Source organism: Sceloporus occidentalis, unplaced genomic scaffold (assembly GCF_023333645.1).
Source record: "Sceloporus occidentalis isolate IW3139 unplaced genomic scaffold, rSceOcc1.0.p SCAF_6, whole genome shotgun sequence".
Classification (NCBI taxonomy): Eukaryota; Metazoa; Chordata; class Lepidosauria; order Squamata; family Phrynosomatidae; genus Sceloporus; species Sceloporus occidentalis.
The window spans coordinates 61,824,088-61,850,545 of NW_028316986.1; the positions used below are offsets into that span (position 1 = coordinate 61,824,088).

Consider the following 26,458-nt stretch of genomic DNA (forward strand, 5'->3'; position numbering starts at 1 on the left):
AAGATGTAAAATAATATTCAGATGTTTTGTGCTCCTTTGCTTGTTGGGAAAAAATCACTTTTAAAAGTTGACATTGACAAAAATGATTTTTAACAGGGCCATCCACATAAAGCAGCCAGCTGTTGTCTTACAAAGAAAGCAATCACTGTACATTTATAATCAGCACTCTTCCAAGGATCATTTTAAAACCTCCTAAGCGGAGTAACCAACTATGCATCCAGAACTAATAATAACTTGACTCTCGGAAATACTAGAACTAAAGAAAAACTACAAGTTGGATTTCTTGGATAACTTAGGATAAAACTAGATGTAACACTAATATTGACCAAGAAGTCTGAGTGGTATACCTCCCAATTCTTCTGCTACAGTTAGCTATGTTCCCCTCCTGCAGCCCCATTGCACCTGACAAAACTGCTCTGGCGGGCTGGGAAGCCATCTGGTGAAGGTGTTTAGCATGTGAGGCAGGAGAAAAAGGAGCAGGGGGAGAAATTTCCAGTTTTCTTGGTACTGGATACAGAAATACGCATTGAATACAGAGATATGCCATTGGTTCTTGGCCATTCATTTTGTTTATGTATCTTTGCCATAGACAGATAAAAATAGTTGAGCAAATCTCTCCTTCCTTCTCTCATTTGTGGTAGTGAGGTGACTGGTAAGGAGGGGTCAATTCTCAACTACACATCTCTTTGAGTATTAAAATTGCACACTCCAACTCATATTTATATGTTGACAGAAAAGATGTGAACAAAACCTATGGCTGCTGTAGCATCATCTAGTTTGAACTTTAAAAGAAGTTATTTTATATTTTGAAATGGGGCTGCATTTTTATTTATTGATATGATTGCATTGTAAAAAGTGGAAGTTTAGAGATAAGAAATCCAGTGTAAAATTCCAGATTTTTCAAGATCTGAGTATTTTTTCTAGAAACTAGAGTGTTCTGTGACAAATAAATGAGAATAAATGTTTCATTTTCACCATCATTCTGTCCCAAGAGTTCAAAGAAGGTCACAATATCCCCTTATCTCATTTTCTCCTACAACAACTCCTGTAAAATACTTAAGCTGATAGTAGCTTTCTTAAGACTTCTAGTGACCTTCCGTTGGCTGAGCAGGATTTTCAAATTATTTAAATTTTGTGGCATTAAAAAACTGCATATCTTACAAAACACTCTTATTTAAGTTGAACACATATCATCAACTCTAGTGCAACTTGAGATATGTCTTCCAGAAGACAGTTTCAAGTTCCATTTAGGAATAACATTTTATGATATAAAGACTCAAATATATATTATGTTATATTTGCATGTTTTCTTAATTTAATAATAATTCCCAAATGTTTTTCCACTTACAGGGGCAGCATCTTTTTGAGAAATTACAAGAACTACTATCTCAAAATATTGAGATCAAATTAGTTAGTGATATTCTTCATAAGGAGTCTAGATTATTAAAGGAATTGAAGAAAAAAGGTAAGAACAATTTCTATTTTGTAATATAGTACTTCCACATTAATAAATGAAGGTTGTATTTCTCCTTGAAATGAGGGAGACTATTATTATTGTTAATAAATATTCAAAAACCTTGGCTGGATTGTCCCATATAAAGATAAGTGTGCTGAACCTATATTGATTTCTATGGGAAAGTTAAGTCCCCGCATAAATATTTTTCATTTTGACAAATGAAATTTATGTAAGTGCTTCACTCTGGCTCTGCTAGATATTAATAAAGGAACCATGTTGTTGTATATAGATGATGAAATCCGGTATAACTCCTATCTAAAGTAGATCCAGTATAAACAATATAATTTTAGGTAGTTGTTACTAACAAGTCCTGTTCATGTCATTGGATCTTCCTTCTCTAGGGCAAATTTTTCCCAAAATCTAGTAGGGCAACTTAGAAATTGGTGAGTGCAGTCATCATAGGCTTTATGTGGAACTCTCAGTTTCCTCACTAGGGAAACTGTGAATTATCTTTACATAGACAACAAGTCTATGATTTCATAATGGTGTTTTCTTTCCGTTTTATGCAATTGTTTTTGTTCTGTATAATTGTGAACCAGGACAATGGTAAAAATTGGGTACATCAGAAATAGAAACATACTTTGTCAATGATACATTGTTAATGTGTAGTCATGGGATAGGTTTTATATGGGATGAGTATTGTGATTTTATTGTGGTTTTAATGTTTGTAATTTTATATTGTTTTAGCAGATGTTTTAATTGTTTTATTGCAATATGTTTTTAAATTTTTTATTTGTGAGCCACCTTGGGTCCCTTCGGGAAGAAAGGCAGGATAGAAATTAAATATAAATAAATAAATAAATAAATAAATAAATAAATAAATAAATAAATGATTTTAATTATTTTTGCATGCTATACTGTATCTTTAAAACATTTCTGTGCATTCATAGTAACCTTTTGCAGTGCTAGATCAATCATTAAGAATAAAGACCATTGAAAATGACATACTATAAAATTAAACATCTACTTGTAGTAGTACAGGATTACCTAGCTACTATAAATGAATTCAAGTCTTCAGGGGCAGATTAACTACATCCAATGGTAAAGAACTGGCAGAAGTAATGTCAGAACCACTGGAAATCATCTTTGAGAATTATTGGAGAACAGGAGAAGTCCCAACAGACTGGAGAAGGGCAAATGTTGTCCCAATCTTCAATAACAGGGAAAAAGATGACCCAAACTTTTATCACCCAGTCAGCCTGACATCAATACCAGAAAAGACTCTAGAACAGGTCATTTGAAAAGACAGTCTATAAGCACTTAGAAAGCACTGCTGTGATCACTAAAAGTCAATATGGATTTCTCAAAAACAACTTATGTCAAACTAATCTTTTTTTTAATAGAGTTACATGCTTGGTAGATGAAGGGATGCTGGTGATGTATTGCATCTTGATTTCAGTAAGGCATCTGACAAGGTCCCCCATTATATTCTTGCAAAAAAATCCTATAAAATATGGGCTGGCAACCTGGAGTGTCTAGTGCTAGAAATACTTTGATTGTGTATTCCTGCACAGCAGGGGGTTGGATTGGATGGCATTTGTGATCTCTTCCAACTCTATGAGTCTGTGCATATGCGTGTAAGAGAAAATACCTGCAACTGAAATACATTTATGAATAGTATGTCTTATATGAAATACAGCTATAAATACTTTATAGTTATAATTATTTGGAGATTTAGCTTTAACCATTAAATAGCTTTCAGGGTTTTGGCACATTTTATTAACAGGCATGGATGGACATATGGGTGTTCCTTCACGCTCTCTCTCTCTCTGTGATATAATGTGCAATCTTTATTTCTTCCTATGTGATGTGATGTGGTCAATCCCTGTACTATTTGGATCTTTAGTTTTGTCAAATGCTGATGTTCTGTGGTGTAAGTGAAAAAACACAAAAGAAAAAAAAAAAAAACACCAGAATAATCACTTTTTCCAGTGCCATGTATTGTTTTGGTCTCATCTCAAAAAGGGAAAATATTGATATTGACAATAAGAGCCAGACAATATTTCCTTCATAGCAGCTGCAGACACTTCCTATGAAGATCCTAAAGAGGACATAGCTATAAAACTGGCTTAAAGTCAATTTAACAGTCTGGTATTATTTATATAAATTTTAACTTTAAACCAGTTTTGCTATTATCCCTTCTCCTGAAGACCTCTGGGAATTGTAGTTTTAAGACACTGATCATTATTTATTGATATTTCTCACATTAGCTGCTTTCAGCATTAACATTGTCAGCGGCCCTGAAAAGAAGGAGATGGTCTTTCTCCAACTGACTCTTTTTCTTAAGACTGCTTAATCTGTTAGCCTTCCTAAGATTGGCTAATACTGGCAGGTTCTAAAGGGTTAAAATCCTGAAAGTGGACTTTTAAAGTCAGGACATGGGAAACTTCTCCCACCAAGTGACTAAAATTCATTAAATCTTTCTCTGTCTCTCAATCTCCCCTCTCCCTCTCTTTTTCCTGCTCTCTCTGATGTCTCCCTTCTGTTTGGAGTCTTCAGTATACAGTGCACACTTCCCTTATGTGGGGGATTGTTCTGCCTCCCACATAACGGAAATACTGCGTATGGTGGAGCCCCATTGAAAACAATAAGGCTTGTGCCCGCAGTGTAGTGTGCACACCACGGGTGCGCATGCCATTGCCTCTTTTGGCAATGCTGAAAGCTGTGTATGGCACACCTGCATATAACACGGGCCCACTGTACTCTTAAAATCTGTTCTGGATAACTGGCAGATTGTCCAGAACAAATTTTAAATATGGCTTTTTATTTATTTATTTATTTATTTATTTATTTATTTATTTATTTATTTTAGCAGTCTCTTATATTCCCTCTTAAGATCAAGCCATTCGGGGGAATTATTTGCGTGTTCATGGATCTATATTCCCTATATTTCTCTATCAGGGCCTGTTTCTTATTAAAGCAGTCATGGTCAAACCAACTTAAATACAAAAAGATATGGAACAGATTCCCTTTTTCCCCCCCACACACAAGTCCAACTCTAATTAATATTTTACTTTATGGAAGCTGTTATTTTCACAGCCAGAAAGAAAAGTAATTTTGGTGTATCATGATTGAGACAGTTCAAGCTGATGTTCTCCTGAACAAAACCACTCTGCTCATAAGAGAAAAATAATAATGTGATTTGCTCTTGGGAGATAGATACTTCCCCAGCATAATCTGAGAGCAATCTTGATTGTTGGGAAGAGACTTAAACCATTTGTCTGCTAGTTATTTCTAATCTAAAAGACAATTTTAACAATCACAGGAAAGTTATTAGGATAAGGTATTGTTTGGCCATCGGGGAGATTCAGTTACATTTCACATGAGACAGTGTAGTATTTGAGCTAGTTTTTATATGTTGGTGTTTAGCTAGGTCAAAAATACTTCTTACATGATTGATATAGCTATTTCAGTGAATAACATGGAGGCAGAGAACTTGCACTCTGAGGAATGTCTTATTTAACAATAGAGGGGAAATTGCTTATTTCAAAAAGACTTTTAAGTTCTTCAAGACCAAGAATTGGTCAGTGTGATCATACAAAAATAGGCTTGCCATTTTAAATCATAACTGCATTTTTGACGAGCCAAACTTAATATCTAACACAAGCAAAAATTTGTTTTTCCCATAATAAATTATCATCCCTTCTGTTTCTTATGTCTTGTGGAGCAGTGGCAGTCTGTAGTTCTGGGTAGTTGTGTACTGACTTGATTTAAACTCTTTCGGGAGTGCTCCCATCCTTGATGTTATCATTTCTGCAATTTTTAAATTTACTGTGTACTATTTTCACATATTAGGAAAAATTATGTATACTTTGTTTCTATGAATACTTAAAACCATGCTGATTACAATTGTATCCTGTGTAACAAAGCAAGGAAACAAGCTGATAAAAGAAAATACAGCACGCCCGTGCCATACGTTGGCTTGCCATATGCGGACTTGACGTCATGCATATGGCGAGCCTCCATTAAATGAATGGCACATGCACCTGTGGTGTGCACATGGCACAGCGCGTAGGAGCGCACTGGCATTGAAATCAACAGGTCTTGAGGTCCCACTGTATTTCTTTTACATTTGGGGGTGGGGGGTGGGGGGGTTTCCAGAATGGATCCCTTGCCAAAAAAATCGTGACTTCACTGTGACATAATTCTTCTCCTGACTCTAGTTGTATTTTTCTCTTGGCTATATTTTTGTGTAGCATTTTTTTATTATATTGTACTGCTCAACAAAGTAATGACAAAATATGAAAGCAACATTAATTATTGTCTATCTAATTTTGCATGTATAGAGCTTTTTAGATATCCCAAATGCCATGGGGGGGGGGGGGGGACAGGGAGCAGAGGAGGCAGTGGCAATAGTGAGAGAAGTAAAAAGAATGGAAGAGAGCAATAGAATCCCCCCCCCCCCATCTTAATGAATAATATATAACAATAATAAAATGTGTAACACAACCGGGGCGGCTTACATGTTAAAAACATACAATCCCCACCCCCTTAAAATACAATTAAACAATTCATAATTTAAAACATACCTTAAAATACGTTTAAGGCGGCTTGTCTCTTCATTATTCTCTCCTAATGATTTCGCTAACTATTTCGCTCTGAGACAGTCTCTCCTGATTTTTCTTCTACTACTAATCTTTTATCATTCTCAGCTAAAAAAAAATCTGTGTTTCCTCCTATTTGTTTGGACGAACTCTCTACACTGCTGAACTCTTCCAAACCTGCAACTTGTTCTCTTGATCCAATTCCTTCTTGCCTTCTAATCGCTATAGTCCGTTCCTTACTGCCCTCGCTTCTCTATATCTTTAAGCTCTCTCTCTCTCTCTCTCTCTACTGGCTCCTTCGCTTCGGTCTTTAAACATGCTTTAGTTTCCCCTATTCTGAAAAAAAACTTCTCTCGACCCCTCTTCCCTGTCTAGCTATCGTTCTATTTCTCTTCTTGTTTTTCTTTCTAAGGTTTTGGAACAGGTCGTTTATTCTCGCTGTCTTGAGTTTCTTGAAGCCAACTCCATTCTAGATCCCCTTTAGTCTGGTTTCTGCCCACGACATTCTACAGAGATGACTCTCACAAAGATCTTGGATGATCTTTTGCAGGCCAAGACTAATGGCCTTTATTCTGTTCTTGTTTTTCTCAATTTGTCTGCGGCCTTTGACACCATTGATCACTGTCTTTTAGTTGATATACTTTCTGACCTTGGGTTCTCAGACTCTGTCCTTTATTGGTTTAAATCCTATCTGTCAGATAGGTCCTTTGCAATGGTCACGGGTGGTCAAGCTTCGTCTTCTATTCCATTATCTGTTGGAGTACCCCGGGGCTCTGTTTTGGGTCCCCTACTGTTTTCTCTTTACACATTGTCCCTAGGAAAACTTATCAGTTCTTTTAGCTTCTCCTATAATCTGTATGCCAATGACACTCAGCTGTATCTTTCCTCCCCTGACCCTTCTCTGTGTCTTGAACAGCAAGTTTCTTCTTGTCTTACAGCTATCTCTCAGTGGATGTGCCATTGGCGTTTGAAGCTCAATATGTCCAAAATGAAGCTTCTTGTTTTTCCGCCTAAGTCTACTCTTCAGCACTCCTTCTCTGTTTCTGTTGATGACATTTCTATTCAACCTGTCTAGGAAGCCCGCAGTCTGGATTTCATTTTTTATTCTTCTCTGTCGTGTATCCCCCAAATTCAGGCCACAGCCAAGACATGTAGATTCTTTTGGTATAATATTGCTAAAATCTGACCATTTCTCTCTGCTTCTACTGCCAAGATTTTGATCCATGCCCTAGTGGTCTCACGACTAGATGTTTGTAACATCCTTTCTCACCTCCCTCATTTACTTTTGGTCCAGCATTCAGTTGCATGCATTATTACATCTGCTCACTGTTTTGACCATATCTCTCCTTTATGGTCATCCCTTCACTGGCTCCCTCTCCCTTTCCGTATTCAGTATAAGCCTCTGTTGTTGACTTTTAAAGCCCTGCATGGGCTGGCCACTACTTATTTATAAGAGCTTCTTTCCCCTCACCATCCCATTTGTGCCCTCTGTTCGGGTAGTCAAGGTCTGCTGTCTCAGCTTAGTATTTTTACTGCTCCTTCCCAGATTCGCTCCTTTTCACTTGCTGCCCCTGATTCTTGGAGCCTCCTTCCCCCACGAACACAGGTCATCACTTCTTTAACCAGCTTCAAAGCTGAGCTAAAGACTATACTGTTCAGGGAAGCATTCCCAGGCATTGCATGATTATTTTTGATGTTTTTAATCTGTTGCCTTCTTTGTATTAATATGTATTATTTTATTATTTTGTAGAATGTACGCCATAGGCAGGCATATTTTTATCTATTTTTTCCTATTTTATTGATGGTATATACAGCACTGTGTGAATTTACAGCGCTATATAAATAAAGTGTAATAATAATAATAATTAAAATAACAACATACGAAGAAACAGACAGTTCGGAAAGTGACTGTGGCAGAAATCATGGGTATGACGGGTTTTATTGGTGGCTGGTTATCTATTCAGGAAAAGCCTGCTGGAAGAGATCCATCTTGACAGCTTTTTTAAAGCTGTTTAAGGTGGTAATATGATGGATCTCATCCTGCAGGCCATTCCATAATCTGGGAGCGATTGCCAAAAAGGTCCTCTGGGTGGTTGCAGACAAGCTAGTTTTCATGAGTTGCAACAAATTCCTCCCAGAGGACCTGAGTGCGTGGGGTGGATTATACGGAAGGAGCAGTCCTGAAGAAAAAGAAATAGAGATTGTGACTGTATGGCAACTCTGTGCCTACCTTCCTTACATGTTTGTTGTTGTTAACTGCCTTTGAGTTGATTTTGACTCATGCTGTCCCTATGTACGAGAGACCTCTAAGTCATCCTATCCTCAACCACCTTGATCAGTTCCTGCAGACTTGCAGTTGTGGGTTCTCTGATTGAGCCTATCCATATGGGATGCAGTCTTCCTTTTTTCCTATTTGCCCTCTACTTTCCCAAGCATTATAGTCTTTTCTAATAAGTCCTTATCATGATATGGCCAAAATACAACAACCTCAGTTCAATCATTTTTGCTTCCAGGATTAGTTTGGGCCTGATCTGCTTTGAGACTTATCCATTGGTCTTTTTCATGATCCATGGCATTCTTAGAACTCTTCTCTAGCACCACATCTCAAATGATTTTTTTTCTTTCCACTATAAGCTTTCTTCACTGTCCAGCTTTCACAACAATACATAGAAATGGGAAATTGATGGCATGGACAATCCTAACTTTGGTATTTAATTATATATCTTTACAATTCAGGATCTTTTCTAGTTCCTTCATAGCTGTCTTTCCAAGTCATAATCTTCTGATTTCTTCACTGCAGACTCTTCTTGGATTGATGATTGAGTCCAAGAATGAAAATTCCTGAATGATTTCAATCTTTTATTCACTTACTTTAAAATTATGTAGATTGTCTGCGGTCATAATGTTCTGTTTCCTTGATGTTCAGCTGTAAACCTGCCTTTGCACTTTCTGCTCTGACCTTCTTCAATAATACTTCATACCTGTGGTATTTTCTGCTAGTATTATGGTGTCATCTGCATATCTTAGATTGTTGATGCTCCTCCAATTTTCACAGCCCTTTCCTCTGAGTCCAATCCTGCTTTTTGTATGATGTTCTTAGTATACAAGTTAAATAGGGTGATAAAATGCAGCTTTGCTTGATCCCCTTTCCAATTGGAAACCATTCCATTTCTCTGTATTCTGTCCTAAGTGTAGCCTCTTGTCCTGAGTACAGGTTACATATCAGGACTACCAGATGTCACGGCACACTTATTATTTAAAGTGATTAATATTTTTTTCATGATCTATACAAAGGCTTTGCTATAGTCTATACAGCACAGGATGATCTTTTGAATTTTTTTAGTTCCTTCCATTATTTAGCACACGTTTGCTATATGATTCCTAGTGCCTCTTCTTTTCCTGAACCCTGATTGGATACCTGGCAATTTTTGCTCCACAGATGGTAATGACTTAAAATTCACAAGACTCCCAAATTACCACTGAGAAAATGTGGGCTGCAAATGACATAGCACTGGGAGGCACAATTAGCTTGTGAGCGGTTATGTGTATGGACATTACAGCCTTGTGCAGATGACTTTTTTTTTTTTTTTTGCCTCATTTGGTTGGGAACAGATGTTGAAAGATCATGTTCTGTACTATTTGCCCAAAACATGAAAAATATTGAGAAATGATTTTTTTATATCAGTCTTGTTTTAGAATTTTATTTTAAGTGAAAATCTTAACTGCTTTTTAATAAGGCTGGCACTTTTTGTTGATTGAGTGGAGCTAGTCAGGGTTCATTTCCATTTCTCATATCACTAATTTCTTTGAAATCCTAATGGAAGATCTTTTGAAATGTATCTAATATACAAATAAAATAATCATAGGACACTACTACTCTTCACACTGCTGAATTAGTCTTCTTGTTAGATCAGAGAAGACTTTCAGGAACCTTAAGAGTTTATAATTTTCAATTCCTGCTGCCCCTGCCCACTTGATGCAGGAAATGCAGAGCTGCAACATTCCCCACAAATGGCTCTCTAGCCTTTCCATGAACAATCAGTAGTCCATGAATACTTTTACTGAGAGAAGCACATTACTTTTCTGGGTAACTGGCTCACTTCTCAATTTTCTGTTACTACTGATATTCTCCTAAAGTTTAGTTGAAATCTATCTATTTTTAACTTAAGTTCAGTAGACCTAGTCCTGTTTCCAACTGCAGGAGAAAACATGTATTTGCATTCTTCAGTGAGACAACCCTTGAGGTATATGAAAAGTAGATACATTGACTTGAAGAATCATTACAGCTTGTTTATTTTGTTTGGTTTAGTCCATGTATCTTGCTACATTTTTGTACTGAATATTATCCATGTACTGGTGCCCTTTCTATTTCTCCCATCCACAAGACTACTTAAAAGGTTTACATAAATGTGTAGAATTATGAAATAATTTGTTTGAAAATAACAAATGTGATATCTCTCTCTTCCCAGCTGCTGTCTTTCCCACATACAATGTGTACAATGTTCTGTATAATGTATATCTTTGACTATTGATTGTTCATGGAAATACATCAACTTTTTTATGGATAGAATCATTGCTCTCCTTTAATAGCCTCCCCCCCTTCTCTCTTCTGTTTTTGTGTCACTGTTTTTCTTCTCATACTTCATTATGGTCAATTTTGCATATATTGAAAGGGCCTGCTGTGATGTTTAGTGAATTTACATGTTCAGACATTTGTACTCTGCTCAGTGGAGCTTTAACTATTACAGTGTCAACATTCAACATGTGAGATGCTCTATGGGAATGTAAGCTTATGCTTGCCACAAAGTTCCAATGAGAGTTAAATGCTAGAGAGAGGCATACTCATTTACAGTGTTTTTACTTTTTACATTACTCTAAAGTTCAGCGATAGATGCATTGGGTTGATGGGAGGTGGGAGGTGAAATATAATGAAAGCTCCCACCTTAGATCTCATTTGTAATTCACCTGCAGCATCAAAATGAAGGCTCATTTTCTCATTCACTTTGCAGGAAAGTGTGAAACCAGACCCTCTGATGAGATGATCAACAGAATGAGGGTAAGTCATCCTGGAGTGAGACATAATGTGGAAAGTTAGATGAATATAAAATAAAAAGTTTTTTTTAAGGCAAAGAAAACCCCATGAAAATTACTTTTATGTTCCCATGGAGCTTCCATATTTGAATGTTGACACTTTTGGATTCTTTGTGACCCAGTTAATTGCATTTGCAGTTGGATATGATGGACTTTGACTTTAATCCCAGCTCTCCCAGATACTCATTGGATGATGTGGAGCCCATTAATGTCCACCAGTGTTAGTTAATAAAGGACAATATTAAGTCTTGTTCAAATGATGAGCAGTATGGAGGCCATTTGAAACTGCATTAGCTGTGCAGCTGTTGAGCAGATGCCACCATAGAGTTTTCTCCATTTGCCATAAAATTCCCAGATATCTTGATCAGCAGATTGAGATAGTGAGTCGCTCCTCTCAAATGGTAAATTGCATTAATTATCCAACATGCAAGTTCTGTTTCAAGTGATCTTCACCTGCTCAATCAAAAGAATCAAAATTATTTATGAAATGGAATAACATCCAGTGCAATGTAGTGAACAAGGAAGAGAGGAAAAGGAATTTCAGATCATAAAATCATGTTAAATGGCAAAGTTATTTAAACAAATGCAAAATGGGTTATATTATAAAGTTGTGGATTTCAAAAGCTACTGAAGTGCTGAACTAAGAGATGGAAGAAAAGTTCCATCAAGGAAGGCAAGGACTCCAGTAAACAGAATATAAAGTGTTTAACCTTATATAGCAATGGAGTTCTGGTGGCTGGAAGTGTCCATGTTGAGGGGATGGTGAGTATCCTCCAGATTTTAAACCACAACTTAAAGGGGTTGGCAAAGTGCTGAACCTATTCAAAGGTGTCTTGAATTATTCCATTAAAGTTTGGACTAAAATCTGGGTACATTAACATGTATGCGCACGCATGCACACACACACACACACACACACACACACAATATGGAAGCTACTATGAAGTGTTAAACTTTCTTGTGCTGTTTTCCTGGCTCAGCTCTCCCTCCACACCAAGTTTCATTGCTATGAAATGTTAAACTTTCTTATGCTGTTTTCTTAGCTTCTTTCTCTTAGTTCATGCTGATCATACACTTCAAAACAGTTACTTTTCATATGTTTGCTTTATTCTTGTGCTCATGTAGTGTGAAACATATACAAGACACTTCAAAGAAATAAATAAAATCCACTAATTTGGCATATTTACAAAGTAATAACATTGTTATAAAGGAGCATATATATTATAAAGGCAGCATGTATGCTCATGCTTTATATTTATCTCTATATTCAACAAGTTCCTGGAATAAGTGTAGGCTACAGTTGGCCTTCTACTTTATCCCTTTGTATAGTTCATTGTATGAAAATGAATGGTCCTAGTTCTTAAATTCCTTTTGTTTCAAAGTTAAATCAGAAGATTACTTGAGTTGTCTTATCAGAACTCTTATATAAACATGACATTGGTATGAATCTGTCTGTTATGATGCAGTGCCTGTACTTGAATAGTAAGGGGTACATTTTTCAAGTCTGAAGTCACAAGTAGCATTCCTACTATAACTCCAGTTACCAAGGGCATGGGGCTGTTGGTCTGTATTCTTAGTTTTAAAAGACTTTCCCCATTCATTATCTGTAGTCCATGTATAATTATAGAGGGTTATAATAACATAGCAACATTGGATGGATCCAATCAATGCTCTATTTAGGGTTCTATTCACATAGTAGCCAATCTGTTGCCAAAGGAGAAGCCCACCAAAACGACATGAGTACAACTAGGGATGTAATTCCTCACTAAGTTTTTTCTTAAAAGTAGTAATGAGTAATTTCAGCTTTATTTTTCCTACTGCAACAAAGTCTTCAAAGTTTTCAAAGTCTAGTCACCATTCGGGACTTATTTTGTGCAAAATTTGCATATGGTTGGTTTGTGCAGAAAACAGCATTTTCTTCATGGAAAATAATACTTCAGAAATATTAATTCATGCATAGAAAATGCTTTTTTTCAGCACAGAAAAAGCTGTTTTCTATGCAAATCAACAATGTGTGAATTTTATGCAAAATAACCCCCAAATACATTTTCTTTACAGAAAACAGTATTTCCTACAGAAATTGAAGTATTTTGTTTCCTAACAAACAAAAAAATGCTGTTTTCTATGCAAAACAACCACTTGCAAATTTTATGCAGAATAAGTCCTGAATGGGAAGATTCTTGCTATTCCTGGATTCTTCTTGTCAAGGTTTCCCAACACTCAAAATACATGTCTGTTTTTTACATTTTAAAAAATATTTTAAAATATTCTTTCCCTTTCCTAAGCGCAACAGCACCTTTCTCCATGAATTGATATTTAGAAGCATACTGCCTCTAGCACTGGAGAGATCATAACTGGTAGCTATTATTAGAAAACGGAAAAGATTTAGGTTCTGCCATAATATGTGGAACAGAACATTTGTTGCCCATGCACATAAACTATAGTGAGAATAGACTAAAATAGAATATTTCAGTTTTCCACTCAGAAGTGACATTTGCATACTTGTGCACATGCATGGACAGTGCTGGTAGAAACAAATTCAGCGTGGTGGGTGGAGATACTTTTGTGTCCTTGCATTAGCTGGATTGTGTGACTGTTGTCATCCAGCCTGGCCCCTTTCTGTTGAAAATATTTGAAGGGTAACCTAAAGCCTTGGCACCTATATCTTGTTTGAAAACATTTTTGTGCCCTTTCATTGTAGCTCATAGAAAGCAAGAGTCAGCTCCACCAATGTGTAACAACAATTTCACTGTAAACATTTTTACTTGTTAGTAAGTCCCATTGCTTCCATGAAAAGGGACTCTAATTGCAGCCTCATGAAAAGTTCTGTGATGTAATTGTGATGACCTCTCTTGAAATATATGATTTGCTACTATCCTGTGCATCCTTGTTTGCATTTTGTTGTTTTGTAGATGGATAATAGAGTTTTTATATGGATAATAGGCAAGTTTTATTCACTCATAGAATTGTAGAGTTGGGCAGGGCCTCATCGGTCACTAAGTCCAACCTCCTGCTCAGTGCAGGATCTTCAGCTCCAGCATCCCCAGGAGGAAGCTCTCCAACCTCTTTCTGAAAACATCCAGAGAAGGAAAACCCACCATGTCTCTAGTTTGATTCTAATCAGCTCCATTGTTGACCCACTCTTATTCTCAAAAAATTCCTTCAAATGTTTAATGAATATCTACTCTCCTAACTTCTAAAATCTGACTTCAAACCATTAGTTGCAGGCTTATTTGCACAGTCTGTGTAAGTGAGGCTGCATTATTTTTCATCACTACCATACTTTAATTAATTTCTTTCTCCTTTTTGAAACCTTAGGAGGTTGGATCAACACTTTTTTTTAGAAATGATTTACTTGTGGATTTTTTTAAAGGAATAACTCATTAATGTTATTCATTATTTAAAGCAGGGGTGGAGATCATGTGCCCCTCCATATATGATTGAACTTCTGTTTACAGCATTCCTTGCCATTGCATATGCTAGCTAGGACTGCATGGAGGTGCAATCCAGCATCTTTAGAATCATATAATTCCAATCCCAATTTAAAAGGTAATATGTTAGTTATGTATTTTTCAGAAAAAAAGGTAAGCACTTTTTAAAGTAATTAGTTTTTTTTAAAGAAGGAAACAACACATTACATTGCCCGTTTTACTTCCCTTAAACCCCTTTATTGGATTTAAACAATGTGTTGACAACATCAGTTGATTTTTTTTTTTTTTGTGCTTATCTGTGAAGAATTAGTCTTCTGTTTGGGCAAAAGTGCAGATATGACTTCTATATTTCTGTACAAAAATGTTACATTGTCATCTTCATGGTTAATGTTGTTTAGATAGTCAAAAGCACAAAGCAAAGTTTTGGGAGTTTAGTCAACCATTAGTTCAAGAGCTAGAGAAGTTCCACAGTTTTTTTTCCTAAACAGTGTGTTGATTTTTGTGTGTGTGCTGGTCTATGAAGAAGTGAGTTAGTCTTCTGTTTGGGCAAAAGTACAGATATGACTTCTAAATTTCTGTACAAAAATCTTAACATTGTCATCTTCATCTTCATGTTTGCTCTGTAAAGTTCACTCTCTAAGGCGTGAAACAGATGAGCTAAATAAAGTGATTTCCAACTGCTTACAAGGCAGGGCGTTTAGACAACACACGCCTCGAAAGTGGCTGGAAACCAAACCAAAGCTGTGTTCAGGGGTTAAAAACTGGAACAAAAAGAAGGTAGGATATTCCAATTTAGCCTGAAAAATGCACATCCTCACGCCTGCAAATAAACGCCCTAATATTGAATGCAGGGCTGTGGCAGAGCAAAGACATGAAAGTGTGACAACTCCAATGAATCAGTACAGTGCGCTCGCATCATTCGCGGGCACCTTTTACACAGCTTTCAGATTATGCTAAAAGCCACGCGCCGGGAGAATGAATAGTGTGCTGCACCATGTGTCATGCACGAGCCCCATTCTATCCAATGGGGCTCGAGCATACATGCTATTAGCCTTATGCTGGGGAATCTGGAACGGATCCCCAGCATAAGGCAAGGGTGCACTGTATGTAGAGAGATCATGTAGCACTTTTGAGACTAACTGAAGAAAAAAAGGTGGCAGCATGAGCTTTCATGGACTTCAGTCCTCAGATGCCTATAAGTTAGTCTCAAGATCTCGCTGCATACTGATTCTACAGACAAACACGGCTATATCTTTGATCTCCAATGAATGTAATTTCAACATATAGAAACCAGCTGGTCTAACAGGGGAGCATGGGGTAAAAAGGGATGAAGGGGGCATGTGGGAGGGGGGGCTCAATGATTGTACTTTGCCAATATATCACTCAAACATTGATGCACTGATGCAGGCGGCACATTGCATGTGTGACTGTGTGGCCACTCAAACAGGCGGCCATGCAATGGGATGGCATCTGGGAGTTGCTGATGTTCGGGATTTTGTGAAAGTTGATGAAAGGAAAATTACCTTTTTCTTTGTAGAATTAGGAAAACCATGTTAAATGAAAAAAAAACTTCATATCGACTCTCCATCCTGATATATCTTTGATATACCATTAACAAATTATGTTTTCATTTCATCATACTTCTCTAACATTACTTCTTTTTTTAATGTGACTGCTGAAATTGAACAAGATTTTTGGTCCAAGTATGTTTGTTCTCCTGTATGGTATTGTAACTCTTCATGTGTGACATTGCTGTACACTATTAAAGAAATACACAAAAAAAAAAGGTTTAAACATGTGCTAAGCCATTTAAATCATGTTTATAAAGCTCAAAATAGGAATTCTATAAATGGTAACATTATGAATAATTGAATATAATTGTGTATAATGCATACTTGTATAGCCAGTTATACAATATATACTACACTACATAGTATACCTCATATGCACTAATACTGTGATATAATTTTTTTATTTCGGGGTGACCTTTTTAAAAAAACTTAGGGGAATTAACACTTTTTTATTTGTTTTTAAGCAAAAGTTCATCGATTTATGATACAGGAAACTTTTTTTTAAGTTCAACTTTCATATGCCTAGTATGCATATAGTCACTTCCATATGCTGTGTTTCAAAATACACTAATGAGAATTATTGAAGTCTCTAAAACGTCTGAATTCCTTAGGACTACACTATTAAATTTTGAAATGAAAGATTACATATTCCTTTCATCCTTTTAACTATCTTGTTCTGTATTTTTTCTAGGTGCAGAAGTGATGTACATGAACTTGACTGCTTATAATGATGGCCATTTGCAGTCATCATTCTGGATTGTGGATAAACAACATGTATACATAGGGAGTGCCAGTTTAGAATGGAGTTCACTGGGACAGGTAATTTCAATTGCAAAATCAGAAGTACTTAAAAGTAAACAATGGATAATTTCATTATGAATCATATGATGCATCATAGTTGCTTTTGTGCATGGAAACTTTACATTATAGTTTGTGATGGAAAAAACTCCTAAGCTCACTTCATAATATAATATGGTTGGCTGAACTTTTCCTCAACTATGATGAGAGTAATGGTTCTTCCAAGTCCAAGTTCATATCCTCCAACTGTAACACATTTGGCAGGGACAGACCTGATAAATCCTCTGTTGTCCCACATTTTGAACTGTTTTAAAATGTCCCAGTTTTTCTGTTCTCCTCCCCATTTTCCCCTTTCTCTTCAGCTTACTTCAGTTGCTTCAAACTGAATTCAAAGTGCAAAAGTAGCTTAGACAACAAAGCACAGGGGAAAGGAAAGGTGAAGTGGAGCCTTACTCATCCAAGCAGGCTTAAGCAGCCTCTTCCAGACTGTGTGTACTTCTCATTATTAACTTTTGTCATCTTTGCCACAATCTGATGTTGTTTGGTCACATGTGTCTCAGTTTTTATCTATGGGATGTGGGACGGCCTGCGGTTTGAATGTGGAACTTTAACTGTGCTCCTGGTCATACCATTAGATATCCCTGTCCTATGAAAGGATTCCTTATCAGTGCAGAAGATCCAATTCACACATAAGGATTGTAAGACCTTTGACATTCAGTTAACTAGATCCTAGCATAGGAATTCTCAGAGTGCTTTGGTGCATTAACACCCCAGTTAACTCACAGGTTAAACATGATGTTTGCCATGTGGTTAAAAAGAGAATTAGCTGGTTAAAAAGAAAAAAAATTGCTAGCAGGATGGAGGGAGCTGAATCAGGACCCTAATAAAACTTGGATCCTTGACCCACATCGCAATCCTAATTCGATTCATGGAGGGGCTCCCCATACTTCACCAAGTAGTAACAAGTCTTCCTCTACTTTTGCTTTATTCCTGATGTCTTAGTGGAGATTCTGTTATGTCTAGCCTGTTTAGGTAATGAAAGTTAGAAACAGAACTGGTATTTTCAGCACCTTAAAATCCATCCAAATAAGCAGTTTTGTTTTATTCGGCTGCATTTGTAAAAGAAAAACCTATTCAATTATTCTTGTTGATTGTAGCAAAATGTTGAAAAATGCTCTTTAACCTTGCTATTTATCAGACAGCATACTGCAGTGTCTTGAATAATAACAGTATTTATCAAATCACCTTCTTTGCGTAGGACCAACATTTTTATTTGAAACTAAATATCTTTCAGCTTGTTCTACAAGTGACAGTTTTAAATATGAAATGTTAGCATATTTAGACAGCTAATTTTTTAAAAAATGACATCTCTCATGGAGTGAGAGCAAATATTCTTGTGTCTCTTCTCATGCAGCTAGAATATAAAATGTTGAAATTGTCTCTGCCTTGGAGACATCTTGCAGCCAAAAAGAATCCTGGCACTATTTGTTTCCTTACATGCCTGCCTTACTTGCCATCCATCCATCAATCAGCTCTGCATATAACGTTCTACCAATGTATGAATTAGCTTATGTAACATATTGTAAGGCCTTTGACAGGGTTCCCCATGACATTCTTGCAAACAAGCTAGTGAAATGTGGGTTTGACAAACTGTTACATGGATTTGTAATTGGTTGACTGGCCGACCCCAAAGGGTGCTCAGCAATGGCTCCTTTTCATCCTGGAGAGAAGTGACCAGTGGGATCCCACAGGGGTCTGTCCTGGTGCCAGTGTTATTCGACATCTTTATCAATAACTTGGATGGCAGAATTGGGGGCATACACATCAAATCTGCAGATGACACCAAACTAGGAGGAGTAGCTAATACCCCTGAGGACAGGATCAATAATAATAATAATAATAATAATAATAATAATAATAATAGGATTTATTTATATGCCACCCAATCACTGGGAATCCGGGCGGCTTACAACAGAGGGGATAATAGACGATCCCCTGCCCTCAGGCTTACAATTTAAAAACACATGACACAAAAGGAGAAGGGAAATGGGGGGAGGGGATCAGGTCCAGTGGCTGGGCCTGCCTGGTCAACTCCCTCATAGGCCGGAAGATGTCAGTTATGGAGGGAGGAGTCTCTTCTTCCAGGCTAGCCCTGATGGAGCTGGGCCTGCCTGGTCAACTCCCTCATAGGCCGGAAGATGACAGTTATGGAGGGAGGAGTCTCTTAATAGATTAGACCTTAATAGATTAGAAAGCTGGGCCAAAGCTAACAAAATGAATTTCAACACGGAGAAATGTAAGGTACTGCACTTAGGGCGAAAAAATGAAATGCACAGATATAGGATGGGTGACACCTGGCTGAATGAAACTACATGTGAAAGGGATCTAAGAGTCCAAATGAGTCAACAGTATGATGCAGCAGCTAACAAGGCCAATGCGATTTTAGGCTGCATCAGTAGAAATATAGTGTCTAGATCAAGGGAAGTAACAGTGCCACTCTATTCTGCCCTGGTCAGGCCCCACCTGAAATAATGTGTTTAGTTCTGGGCACCACAGTTCAAAAAGGATGTTGAGAAACTGGAGCGTGTCCAAAAGAGGGCGACTAAAATGGTGAAGGGTCTGGAAATCATGCCCTATGAGGAACGACTTAGGGAATTGGGGATGTTTAGCCTGGAGAAGAGAAGGTTAAGAGGTGTTATGATAACACTGTTTAAGTATTTGAAGAGATGTCATATTGAGGAGGGAGCAAGCTTTTTTTCTGCTGCTCCAGAGATTAGGACCTGGAGCAATGAATGCAAGCTCCAGGGAAAGAGATTCCACCTCAACATTAGGAGGAACTTCCTGACAGTAAAGGCTGTTTGACAGTGGAACACAGTCCCTCAGAGTGTAGTGGAGTCTCCTTCTTTGGAGGTCTTTAAACAGAGGCTGGATGGCCATTTGTCAAGGATGCTTTGATTGAGATTTCCTGCATGGCAGGGGGTTGGACTGGATGGCCCTTGTGATCTCTTCCAACTCCATTATTCTATGATTCTATATTGGTTCCTTTAAGTAATAGAGATGAATAAAATAAAATAAAGTACACTACATACATATAGTTTTAACATTGTTGCTGTTGTGTGCCTTCAATTTGTTTCTAACTTAAGGTGAACCTATTCTGGGTTTTCAGGGCTGAGAGTGTCACTCAGTAGGTTTCCATGTCTGTGTGGGGAATCGAGCCCTGATCTCCAGAGCTGAAGTCCAATCCTCAAATTCTACACTATCCTAGCTCTCAAGTTTTAATATAATATGGAATAAAACTTATATCCCAGTAAGGGCTATCCTAGAGACAATCTTTTGTTGCATACCTCTGCCCACCTCTGTAGATATGGGGAAAGGAGACTAATGGGGAGGCAGGAGTACAGACCCAGCAATTTCCTGGCTTCCTGGAATGCATAGATGGTTTGCAAAAGAGTTGGGGAGTCTTATCTTACTTATCCTGAAGTTGAAGAAGATCAAAAGATAAAAAGATCAAAAGCAGTTTTCTTACTTTATCCATAAATACATTTCTCTGCCAAACCCTTTGTACTGCCTGAGAGCCTTAGAAGGCAAAGTAAGTACCGTATATACTTAACTATAAATCGACTTCATGCATAATAAGTTGAGGGCAGATTTTGGGGCCAAAATGATGGGTTTTGATATGACCCATGGATAGGTTGAGCATAAACCTCAGGGGCATATAACAAAATGAAGCATAAAGAATGAAGCAACAGAAAACAATGCCAAAGAACAAAATTTCAGCAGGCATAACTGTTTGTGCTCATGCTAAAGGCTGCGTGGATGAGAGCAGAGTGGGGACAGTGCTTCCAAGACACTCTTGCCTTTTACGAGGGGATGGTTCCTTTTTTAAAATAAGAGTTAAAGTACAGCACTTACGCTGACCCATGGATAAGTCAACTCAGTTTTTGGGGTCAATTTTTAACCTAAATTTCTACACTTATACATGAGCATATACAGTAAGCATAAATCAAGAACTACCAAGACAGGCAAGTCAATATTTATGTATCACATAAGACTTTATTGCACTAGCTAGAAAAGCAGAACTTTAACAGGATAAAAGCATCTTTGGCTGGTATTTATCGCACAATGTCATGTCCATCCTGTTATTGTCTTGCATTTCATTCATTACCATAGTACACTTGTTCACTGATGGGCAAAACATGTCAACAGACTCTCAGCCTCACTCCTATTCCATTACTGCCTTCTGCTTCTCAGCCTGTCACATGGAGTGAATGGACATGATTCTGCTCCTCTCCACCCTTGCAGTGATCATGGCAGCCAAGACCCTTCCTCCCAAAAAGTCACATTTGGCAATGCAGAAAACAGATCATGGGACCATGGATCACCAAAACACTGGGAGGGAGTGAAAGGACAGGCCCAATGCCATCGGGCTTGAAGAGGAAGAGCCCTCCCCTCCCTCCTTCCAACGGTCATCTTCTGGCCTTAGAGGGAGTGAAAGGACAGGCCCAACACCATCAGGCCCAGCCTCGATTAAGAAAAAGAGCCCGCCCTCCAGTCCATCTGCCTTGGTCCAAGCCTCAGAGGGAGAGAACTGCTGAACCTGATCCCCTCCCTCCCCCCACCATTCCCTTCTCCGTTTGTGTTGCGTCTTTTTTTTTAGATTGTAAGCCTGAGGGCAGGGAACCGTCTATTATCCCCTCTTTTGTAAGCCGCCTGGATTCCCAGTGATTGGGCAGCATATATAAATAAATCCTATCATCATCATCATCATCATCATCATCATCATCATCATCATCATCATCGGGGAAATTGCAATAAGAAATGATGCTAAATTTGTATGTTTCCATTCTTAAACTAGTAAGTGTATAAGGAGTTTATGATGGGTAAAGAAATTGTCATGGCTCAGTGCTGTGGTGCTTCTTCATCTTATCTGTATACCTTTGCACTGTCTTATTAAGTTGAAATGGGAAGATCTAGTGCAGTCACTATGATGGGTAGCCCTTCATACAAAGGGGGTGGGGTAAAAAGTGTATTTAAATGTAAGTTGTCATTGATGTAAAGCTCTCTTTTTGTTAGATTTCTGGTTTCCTTCAGTCTGTGAACCAACATATACAATGCTGTCGGGTCTGTGAATTGTCACAGAACTGGAGAATTCATTTTGGCTTGAAAGGACTACAGAATGTTTGTGTGATGTAATAAAAATCCTTAATCCTCTACAAATCAACATATTTTAATGTCATATTATCTTTGACATCTGTTTCCTTCAGGTTTGTTGCTTGGTTACATCATAAACTCTAGAAATTAGTTGGATCTTCAGCATTTACTTACTGTGAGCTTCCCCATATGCCCTGACTCAGCATAACTGAATTTATGTTTGCCTCTACAAATTATAACAATCCATCTTTAGCATAAAGTTTCCCATATAACTCAATTCAACGAAAAAGTAAAACTGTAGATATTTAGTCAGCCTAACCTGAAATTTTGGCCTAAAACTGGCTATAAATACAAAAGTATAAAATTAATCTGTCGTATTTCCAAGCCAGAGCTGAGGACTTGGTCATTTGCATTTCTCTTAAAGACAGCTGCATCATCTCATTTCAGAGCTCTATGTAGTAAAAAGAACACTGTTGTCAGTCTCTTACACTTTTGAAGTGAATGGGTTTCTTAGAGTTATGAAAAGACCCATCTGGCTCTTTTAAGATAAGGCATTTATGACATTCAATAGAATTAAGTTCTTTTAGTTTATGTCTAACAAAATGTGGGTTGTGAAAAACTGTTTTCTCACACGTGCACTTGAGATAAAGTTGTACTGGAATTCGATACATTCAGGGAGAAATCCTGAGGGAAAGAAGGCTAATAGTAGAGTACTCTTGTTGTTTTTAGCTGCCCTTGAGTTGAGTCTACTCATAGTCACCCTATGTATGAGACATTCTTAACCCCCCACCTCCCTGCATCCTCCACTGCTCTACTTAGGTCTTGTAGATTCAGGCCTGTGTCCTCCCTCACTGAGTCTAGCCATCTGGCGTGAGGTCTTCCTCTCTTTCTACTACCTTCTCCCTTTCCTAGCATTATTGTTTTTTCTAATGAATAATTCCCTCTCATGATATGACAGTCTCAATTTAGTCATCTTAGCTTACAGGGAGAGTTTAGGCTTGATCTCTTCTAGCACCCATTTGTTATTTTAGCAATCTGTGGTATCGTCAGCACTTTTGTCCAGCAACTCATCTCAAATGAGTTGATTTTCTTTCTGTCCACTTTCTTCATTGTTCAGCTCTCACATCTGTACATGATGATTAGGAATACCTTGGTTTGGCCAATTCTAACATTAGTGTTTAGTGTTATATCTCTGCACTTAGGATCTTGCGTAGTTCTTCCATAGCTGCCCTTCGCATTCCTATCTTCTTCTGATTTCTTGACTGCATTCTTTCTGATCAATGTTTGATCCAACGTATGGCAAATCTTTGACTATTTCAGTGTCTTCATCATCTAGGATGAATTCATGTAGAACCTCTGCAGTCATTATTTTTATTTTCTTAATATTCAATATTAATCCTTCCTTAGCACTTTCTTTGACTTTTTTTTAGTAATTGTTTCAGGTCTTTCTTTCTTTTCTCCTTTTTTTTGCTAGTATTATGGTGTCATCTGAGTACTTTAGGTTGTTGATGTTCCTACCTCTGACCTTCACTGCTCCTTCCTCTGAGTCTAAGCATGCCCTGCATATGATATTTTCTGCATACAAGTTGAACAAATAGAATGATAAAATGAAGCCTTGACTAACCCCTTTGCTGTTTGAGAACCATTCTGTTTCTCTCTATCTTAGTGAATGGAAAATTAACTTTGGGGAAATTAAATAAATGTGTGTGTTTCCACTTTACTAAACCAGGGTATGTTATTAACAAATAATTTGAGCCACTGATAAACAAAATTTACAATAGTAAGAGTACCTGTTATTTTCTTATACACTGTTTATTCTTATAGGCAACAAATAAATGGTAAGACAAATAGAAATCACTGGATAATGTTTTAGATCAAGCTTTATGCATTTATTTCACAGTGAGATAACAATGTCATGCACTTATCTACTTCTTCATTTATCTATCCTTTCATGACATGCTAGACAATCCACTCTTAATGATTTGCTTTTTGGTTTCACAGATGAAGGAACTTGGTGTCATCGTGTACAACTGCAGCTGCCTGGTGTTAGATTTACAAAGGATCTTTGCCTTGTACAGCTCATTAAAATCCAAGAGTAAAGTCCCACCTGTATGGTCTAAAAGACTGTATGCAGTGTATAACACTGATAATAAATTGACCCTCAAGCTGAATGAAACCAACTCAAAAGTCTTTGTTTCGGTGAGTTTTATCTTGCTTTTATTGGTTAGTTTGGAAACTATTTCCCCAGTTTATTTTTTTTACATATATTCTTTACTTGGGATTGAAACTGCTATACTCCGAATTATTGTTTACCTACTACAATTCTTATGTCATCTAAATAGTGCCATTAGTGATTGATTCCCTTGTCATTGCCTTAAAACGTGGCTGTCGCTGATTTCTGACTCAGCCACTTATTCTGGTACTGATATATTTTACAGTTCCATTCTATAGCTTCCTTAATTTTAAAGAAGTGTTTAAGAGTAGGTTGAGGATGTGTATAATCCAGACACTCTGAAAACAAGTTACAGCTTTGCATGAGATGCATATCTATATGGACACTCCCCTTTCTCCTCAAGCTTTGTGTTTGCAAAGATGAAGATTCATTTTGCTGGCGAAAGTGCAGGAGGCAGAGAACAAGAAATAGCATAGCCTAAACCAGAATAGATTAATTTGAATCATTATTTCAATCAGGAAGAAAAAAGACTGATTTAAATGACAGGTGTGAATAATATTTCTTATTGATACTGACTTGGAAGTAACAATTCCTATTGATACTTAATGAAAGGTATAGATTTCTATTGTTACTTAATAGGAGCTACACTCTGGGACTCTGGTGGGTTGAGGGGGGTCATAAATAAATGCCTTGAATAAAATAAACAATACATTTTGACCTATAAAGCCCTATGCAGCTTGGGTCCAGGCTATTTGAAGGACTGTATCACCCTATATGAGCCCACCAGAGTACTGAGATCATCTGGAGAGGCTCTTCTCTCTGTCCCACCACCCTCTCAGGTGCGTTTGGTGTGAACAAAAGAGAGGGCCTTCTCAGTGGCTGCTCCCAAGCTTTGGAACTCCCTCCCTAGAGAGGCCAGGATGGAGTCATCTTTACTATCCTTCTGATGCCAGGTAAAGACGTTCCTGTGCAGCCAGGCTTATTAAGCTGAGAAGGACTGGGTTTGTAATGCTGAGCTATACAAATTTTACTAGTTTGCATTTTAATATATTATATTTTAATTTATAACTGTTTTAATCCTTAACATTGTTTAATTGTTTTTTAAATTTTATATTTATGTATTGTTTTTAAATTGTATTGTTTTATACTTGTTTGTCGCCTTGAGTCCCTATATTGGGAGAAGGCGAGATATAAGATGATGATAATAATAATAATAATAATAATAATAATAATAATTGCTAGGGAGCCACATTAGCCCCATGCCCAGAGACTTTGGAGGACCATACCTATCCCCCCTCCCAAATCTTGCCACGAAAAAAAATGCCTTTAGAACATTCCCATAAAGAATCACAACTAATGGATTCTCTTCTGTCAGGGATGCTTTGATTTGGATTTCCTGCATGGCAGGGGGTTGGACTGGATGGCCCTAGTGGTCTCTTCCAACTCTACGATTCTATGATTCTATGATTCTTAAGAAAGATTCAGCATGAAAATGTTCTAAAGACATTTCCTCCAAAAGTTCAGAAAAAGAAAAAAAAATATGCAGCATAAGGTAACTAAGACATATAACCCTCTGCATTGGGAAATTTTGTCTTCTCTTTTTCATAAAGTTGTGATTTTTTCATTCTTTTACACATGCACACACACACATGTACACAGAGCAAATAAAAATGAAATGTCCATAATTGATGGTTAGTAGTAAGCTCTTATGGGGAAATTAGTTTATTTTCAAGAGGTTTCTGTGCCTAGTGGGTAAACTGTAAAGATGTGAAATGGAGACATTATAATATCAGTACCTGTTTGTTTCTTTGTTTGCTTACTAGTTACATGTACCTCCTTCCTTTCCTCAAGTGATCCCAAGGCACTGTATATGGATTTTCTTCTCCCCACTTTAACCTCACAACATGATAGAAAGTAACATGCCCAACATCAACCGAGATCTCCCAATCTAATCCCAGTCTAATCACCCTACCACACTGTCTTCAGGAAAGCCTCATTTAAACAATTCTAGCTATAAGAGTCACTAATTTGCTTTAGCGATAAATTGTAGGCCAAGCACACTTATATAAAATATATATATAATAATAATTAACAGAAATGTAATGTAGACTAACTTAAGTGTTTTTCTAAACATCCATTTTTATCTACCACCCCATATAAAATACAGCCAGCCATTATGTCCA

The 26,458-nt window shown here is 37.3% G+C and overlaps 1 protein-coding gene across 1 annotated transcript in view; it reads left to right on the forward strand.

Moving 5' to 3' along the window:
• The window catches only part of PLD5 (phospholipase D family member 5), a 138,434-nt gene that overhangs the window by 101,218 nt on the left and 10,758 nt on the right, over positions 1 to 26,458 (forward strand). The window contains exons 4-6 of the mRNA XM_089528402.1: positions 1,351 to 1,465; positions 16,845 to 16,972; positions 24,104 to 24,301. Coding sequence (XP_089384528.1) covers positions 1,351 to 1,465; positions 16,845 to 16,972; positions 24,104 to 24,301 — 441 coding nt within the window. The remainder of the gene's footprint in view (positions 1 to 1,350; positions 1,466 to 16,844; positions 16,973 to 24,103; positions 24,302 to 26,458) is intronic.